This window comes from Microtus ochrogaster, linkage group LG5, assembly GCF_000317375.1.
Source record: "Microtus ochrogaster isolate Prairie Vole_2 linkage group LG5, MicOch1.0, whole genome shotgun sequence".
NCBI classification, from domain to species: Eukaryota; Metazoa; Chordata; class Mammalia; order Rodentia; family Cricetidae; genus Microtus; species Microtus ochrogaster.
The window spans coordinates 53,900,909-53,907,972 of NC_022031.1; the positions used below are offsets into that span (position 1 = coordinate 53,900,909).

Genomic DNA, 7,064 nt, shown 5'->3' on the forward strand with positions numbered 1-7,064 from the left:
CACAAGATGGGACCCTTATCCAACACTGCTTGGTTGACCAAGAACCAGAGACTAGATAACACAGGGACCTAGGGTTAAACCAAATAATACTTCTCTTTAAAAGATGTAGTGATAAAGTGACTCCTAATGATATTCCACTATACTCATTCATCAATGCTAAATCCCATCTTCATCAGAAGCTCAGGAAATCCCCTGAGAAAAGGAGTCAGTACGAGCCAGAGGGCATGGGGAACACCAGGAAAACCAGACCCTCTAAATCAACATGAGCAGAGCTCATATGAACTCACAGAGAGGGGAACAGCATGCACAGCGCCTGCACAGGTCTGCACCAGGTCCTCAGCATATTTATCTTGGCTTCTGGTTTCGTGTTCTTATGATGTTCTTTTTTTTTTTAAAAAAAAGATTTATTTATTTATTATGTATACAGTGTTCCGTCTGTCTGTATGTCTGCAGGCCAGAAGAGGGCACCAGACCCCATTACAGATGGTTGTGAGCCACCATGTGGTTGCTGGGAATTGAACTCAGGACCTCTGGAAGAGCAGTCAGTGCTCCCAACCTCTGAGCCATCTCTCCAGCCCTCTAATGATGTTCTTAAATGTGTGAATGAGTAGGTCTCAGTTTCTTGTCCCTTCTCTTGGGGTACTTTTCATTGTGTTTGTGTGTCCTGTCCAACTTTGATGTGATAGTTTTTCTTTTCTTTTACTATATATTATTTTGTTATATATATTTTAAAATGACTGAAAACCTAGACACTAAAGTGTAAATTTCTGCTTGCTGGGAGAAGGAAAGTTTGTTTTCTCCAATGGAGTGACACTGGATATATCAAGCACTCTAGCCACAAGTTCTGCAGTAGCTGACCAACATATAATGGACTCCACAGGTTTTTTTTATCCTTTTATTTGGTTATAGGTTTGGTTTGTTTTTCTGTTTGAGTGTTGTTTCATTTTGTTTTCTTAGATTTGTTGTATTGTTTTTTTTTGTTTATTTTGAGAAGGAACTTAAAGTTGAGTGGGTAGGGAGAAGATCTGGAAGACTTGGGGGAGGGAAAGAATATGATCAAAATATATTTAAATTTAAAATAATAAAATATAAAAAGAATAAATAAAACCTGATATGGGGACCTGTTCTCCAACTGTTCTTTAAAACAGAATATTAGCATCTTAACTATGCTGTTCTTAGGTTCAGTTCCCTACAAGAGAGCTTTTCATGATTCCAATTGCACTCGGGAGGCAGAGGCAGGCGGATCTCTGTGAGTTCGAGGCCAGCCTGGTCTACAAGCGCTAGTGCCAGGACAGGCTCCAAAGCTACAGAGAAACCCTGTCTCGAAAAACTAAAAAAAAAAAAAAAAAAAAAAAAACTACAGGAAGTCAGCAAAGAAGCCTTTGGGGGACGCTGTTTTTTACCAGGAGTGGAATGGGCAGCAGCGACAGGTTGACAGAGACTATGTCACTGTGGCCATGTGCTGCCTGCACTTCAGACTCTTAGGAGACACTGCCTCTGGGCAGACTCCACGAGGCAGACCAGGCTGGCAGACACCGCTGCTGCAGCATCCTCCAGCAGATGGTGGCATTCCTCTCTGACCTCCCCAGGAAGCGCAGATCTTTTGTGAGACCAGCCAGGTAAGATAAAGATTGCTGCCGGTAGTCCTATTATCCAGCATGCAGGGAAACTTGAGGCTGTAGAATTCTGTGGGGTGACCGAGTGTGTCCTGGCGCTCCAAAACAGGGCGTGAGCTGGATATACATGTTCTTAGGAGTTAAGAAGCTTCTTTGATGTAGTCAAGGGGCTGGAATCAGATTTCGACAGGTGGAGGGAAGAGCTTGGGACCCAGCAGCCACCTCCAACTCTGAACCTAAGGAATCTAATCTGTGTTTTTAATTCTGCTTCCAGTCAGCAAGTCCCCGGCGACAGTGGGCTGAGTAGCTAGAGGGGAACGCCCCCTCCGGTGCACCGCCACAAAAAGGCTCAGAGATTCACACAGTGCCCGGGTGCAGATCCCTGTCAACGCAGACTTACAGGCACATCCCGCGGGGCTACTGAGTGGAATCGGAGTGGTCGCCGACTCCCCTGCCGTCGCCAAGATGCACAACTTGTCGCTCTCTGAGCCCGGCGGAGGCAATTTGTCGTGCGGCAGCTCGGCTCTGGGCTGTCTCAACTGGTCGAGCCCCGCGCCTTTGCCGCTGCCCCGGCCACTGGCGGTCGCAGTTCCTGTCGTCTACTCGGTGATCTGCGCCGTGGGACTGGCGGGCAACTCAGCGGTGCTGTACGTGCTGCTGCGCGCGCCGCGAATGAAGACTGTCACCAATGTGTTCATCCTCAACCTGGCTATCGCCGACGAGCTCTTCACCCTGGTGCTGCCCATCAACATCGCCGACTTCCTGCTGAGGCGCTGGCCCTTCGGGGAGGCCATGTGCAAGCTCATCGTGGCCGTCGACCAGTACAACACGTTCTCTAGCCTCTACTTCCTCACCGTCATGAGCGCGGACCGCTACCTGGTGGTGCTGGCCACAGCCGAGTCGCGCCGGGTGTCGGGGCGCACTTACGATGCTGCGCGCGCTGTCAGCCTGGCGGTGTGGGTGCTGGTGACTCTGGTCGTGCTGCCCTTCGCGGTGTTCGCCCGGCTGGACGAGGAGCAAGGCCGGCGCCAGTGCGTGCTGGTCTTCCCGCAGCCAGAGGCTTTTTGGTGGCGTGCCAGCCGCCTGTACACACTGGTGCTGGGCTTCGCCATCCCGGTCTCCACGATTTGCGCTCTCTATACCACCCTGCTGTGCAGGCTGCGAGCCATCCACCTAGACAGTCACGCCAAGGCTCTGGACCGAGCCAAGAAGCGTGTAACCTTGTTGGTGACAGCGATCCTGGCCGTGTGCCTCATCTGCTGGACGCCTTACCACTTGAGCACCATAGTGGCACTCACCACCGACCTGCCTCAAACACCGCTGGTCATCGGCATCTCTTACTTCATCACCAGCCTGAGCTATGCCAACAGCTGCCTCAACCCCTTTCTCTATGCCTTCTTGGATGACGGCTTCCGCAGGAGCCTTCGGCAGCTGATATCCTGCCGTGCTGCCTGACGCCCTGTGGACCCGAGGCAGCACTGCCAGCTGGTTTCAGGGGAACCCCGGGAGTGCGGTTCCCAAGCAGCAGGCCCGACGTCTTGAGGCCCCTTCCCAGCATACAGAGCCTCAGGCCCTTCTCAGAACTGAGCGATCCTGGATTTCACCAGCCCTTAGGTGAGGTCCAGGACAGCTTAGGTAAGGACACGGCACTGGTTTCTCCCTACAGCTAAGGGCAGAGCTTGATCCCTGAACTTAGGGAAAGTGACAGGCAGTGTTGTTGAAACAGGAATCCAACTCTGCCTCATCTTCTCCTGAGTAGGACATCCCTAGGATGTAGCAGGCGCCCCCCTCCGGCGACTCAGCGCTTGGCTGTGTTATTTTGCTTCTTTGCCTTCCAGGACAGACGCCAGTGATTTTGATCACGCTGGTAAACAACCTGTCCTGAACACTCTAATTGCCTGGGAATGGCGTTAAAGACACAATCACTAGAGGTGTGGAGCTGAGCATGCATGATGAAGGAGGCTGGAGCCTGGCTATGACTGACAGGAATAGAGATAATCACCCATCCAGTCTCCCAGACAACCTTCTTTCCAACCCCTGGACTCAGCCTAAAGATCGCAAGAGAAATCACCAGAGCCGGGTTCCAGCGCCCTCTTGAGGAGCCAGGTATCCAGCGAGTTTCCGAGAACAGTTTTTACACTGTGGGGCACCAGCCAACAGCTCTTAACATCCCTGTCCCTCTTCTTCCTGGTGTCTGTAAGTACTCCAAAACATCCCTGCTTCCTGGACTTCACTGGTCTCACTCACGACTTGGACTAATTTATATGTGTGTACAGTTTTTCAGGACGAAGAACTCTGTAATAATACATATGTCGTCATCTCACAGGCTACTCAGAGGACTGTAAAATATAAAAGTGCAACTTGTTTCATCCTTGGTTCCACTTCCTGAATATTCTTTCAGGACCTCCCTTCAGGGACAGCCCGGAATAAGACCCACATGGCACCTCAGCCTTTTCTTGGCTAGACCCTTGCTTACACTCTAACCACAGGAAACTCCCAAGCTTTGTTCAGTTCTAGGGATTGCCTCTAAAAGCCCAGGGAACACCTGTTTCTGCTTTCCCACAGGGATTGCTGGTTACCTGTTTGTTTGTTTGTTTGTTTTTTAAATCTCGTTATATCTACCTATGGAAGACAGGCTTAGAGAGAGGTCTGACCAGCCTTCTGCAGTTTGCACCTCAGACACTAGGTCTGGGATGACCACACTCATCAAAGACTGCACTGTCTTAAATGGTGTGTTTAGGATGAATCATTGGAAAGAATGATATGATTTTAAGGTTTGTCTCCTATGGAAAAGTTGGATTTTATGTGTAACAAAAGTGTTGGTATCAGATTTTGTTCAGCTAGTTTGGTACTCAAGCGAATTTCTCTGTTATTTACATTCAAAAGACCCTTCAAAAATATGCAGAAGGGAAATGCTCTCTCTTGAAAGAAGGAGACCAAATCTGTCTCTGATTTTGGTGAATGAGAATTGGTTCCCTATTTCTTGGGAATGTAGGAAAATTAAGATAATTTTCTAGTATTAGTTGAGAAAGTTAATCTAGAAGCTGTGTGTCTTGTGTGTAAGTAACAGCAAATTGGTCTAAATAAAGCTTTCCATCAGTCATGCCTTTGAACCATTAGCCTCTGATGTGTCTTCAGAAGGATCTGGAATTTATTCATAGCCTAAAAGTTTCTGGATAACATTCTACAGGAATTTCATTAAAATTTAATTCTTGTATGAATGCTCTGTAATTTTTCAAAAATAGTGTTTTAAAATGGAGTGACATTTAAATTGCACAGGGTGATGGATAAAGGAGATGATGGAACTTTGACCACAGATGCTAAGCACCATCACCTTAACTGGAAATTTGGTCTTTACTAGCTCAGCAACAGCACAGATCAGAGGGAGGCTCAGGTAGCTTCCTGTTCATTGCATCACGCCTTCCTGAGATGGGCCTGTGTCTCTTCTGTGGTCTCTGGATGCTGGTGGAAAAACACAGGTAGGGATATTATTTTGTCCCTTCCCTCACATCCAGGTACAGACTGGCAACCTAGTTTACACGAAGAGAACTCAGTATCAGTATCACTCTGGCTTCCTAGGTTTCTGGTTATCACTGTATCACCTCCAGGCCATCACCAGTTTGTGAGATTTGGGAGTCCAGACAGAATGTCTAATACCTTCCATTTATGTCTTAGGTGATACATAGAATAAATTAGCAAACAAGTCATCCAGGAGTAGAATCTATAATTCCATGTTAATTCTTACAGCCTGTGTAAACTATGCTGTCTGTTTACCACTTCTAATATTTAAAAATCTGGATTTGGTTTTATTTAATTTAGTATAATTGAAAATGTGGTTTTAATGCCTTTTCAAGAGATGCAGGAATTTGCTGAACAACTGCAGACTTCAGTCTAAAATAAAAGCTGAAATATTCTGTGTGATGAATGTATATTGTGTTTTTTTTTAAAAAAAAGGCAACAAAGAAAAGAAAACAAAAAAAATCAACCAAGCAATAACAACAAAAAACAAACCCGGGAATCTTACCCCACATAATGAACTTGCATCCCATGGTCAGGAAGGCAAAACAAGCATGATCAAGAGACAAGAGAGTAGAGAAAGATTGCCTGAGGCAGGTGAGAAGAGTCTGGAAAATGATACAAGACCATTGCCTTCACTGGCCAAGGGAGTGCAGGGAGTTTATCTGGAAAACCTGTACGTATAGCTCTGGGAAAGCACTTCAGGACAAGTTAGATGGAGCTCAGAAAAATAAGTAAATGTAAAAACATTTTAAGTGTGCAAAAGTGAGGTTTCTTGAATCTTGTTTGCACTCGAATGGAAGATTATATGTCGGTGATTTAAAATCTTTCAGAACAAGCTGTGGGCCAGTGAGATGGCTCAGTGGGGGAAGGTTCCTGCTGCTCAAGCCTGGCAATATGAGTTTGAGTCCAGAAAGCCATACAAAGATGGAGGAAGAGAACCACCTCCGGAGTTGTCCTCTGACTGCCACGTTGGAGCCGTGATTTGTTCTCTCACGTAACCATGATGTACACACACAATGAGAGAAAAGGAAAAAAGCAATAACCCACATAGTCTTTTATGTAAAAAAAATGTTTTATACCTTCAATAGTTTCAGTTTTATCTTAATAATATACATATATGAGTTGAGCTTACAGGACTGTCCTGGACAACTTCATTGAACCATGTACTCCTGTCTACTCCTTCTAGACCCGATGCCTTTCAAGAGTTAATTCAGTTGTTTATTCTGAGATGAAGCTTATATCACTACTTTTATTCATTTAGACTCATGATTAGGGAAGAAATTCATGCTCCTCCCCCCATGCAATTCTGCTCAGGTGGATGCTAGCCACCCACAGTCCAGTCAGGACCCTCAAGACCTGGCATGGTAGAAAGACATCCCTGGGCCCACCAGGAGCCTTGGAGTGATGGGCAGCTAGATCCCATTATGATGAGCAAATATGGTAGAGAAATAGGAGAGAAAGCGAAGAGGAATGGTTCATGCTCTGTGGAAAGAGGAAGAATGGAAGAAATGAAGGCAGTGGGCAGGATGATGTGGGAGGCTTGCTTGTCACCCAGGGCCACAGTGACATCTGGATCTGAATTACTGTCAAGGACCATGTCTGGGTCCATGGTCCTATCACAGCCAGCGTCTGTGTGGACACTCAGAATCCAAGTTGCCACCAATGTTTAGAGGGATGCTTAGTATCTGGGATGTCCCCTCTGGCCATGTAGTTGTCTGAGGACCACTGCGGGAACCAGGCTGATGTGAGCGGCCTGTGCTGCCACCTAGAGGCATAGAATTATCTAGGCCTGAGCTGCTGCTTAGAGCCATGTCCGTGGCCCTATAGCAGCCAGGGTCTGTGTTAATGTTTGTGACCCATGTTGCTACTAAAGGCCACACAGAAGCCCAGGGTCTGAGGCCTTGTTGGTGTCCGAGGACTAAGCCATCG

The 7,064-nt window shown here is 47.0% G+C and overlaps 1 protein-coding gene across 1 annotated transcript; it reads left to right on the plus strand.

Moving 5' to 3' along the window:
* Positions 1-1,904: 1,904 nt before the first annotated feature.
* On the plus strand, positions 1,905-5,449 carry Npbwr1 (neuropeptides B and W receptor 1). The gene has a single exon (XM_026786761.1). The coding sequence runs from the start codon at positions 2,082-2,084 to the stop codon at positions 3,069-3,071; it is 990 nt and encodes a 329-aa protein (XP_026642562.1). The 5' UTR covers positions 1,905-2,081; the 3' UTR covers positions 3,072-5,449.
* The last annotated feature ends 1,615 nt before the right edge of the window (positions 5,450-7,064 follow it).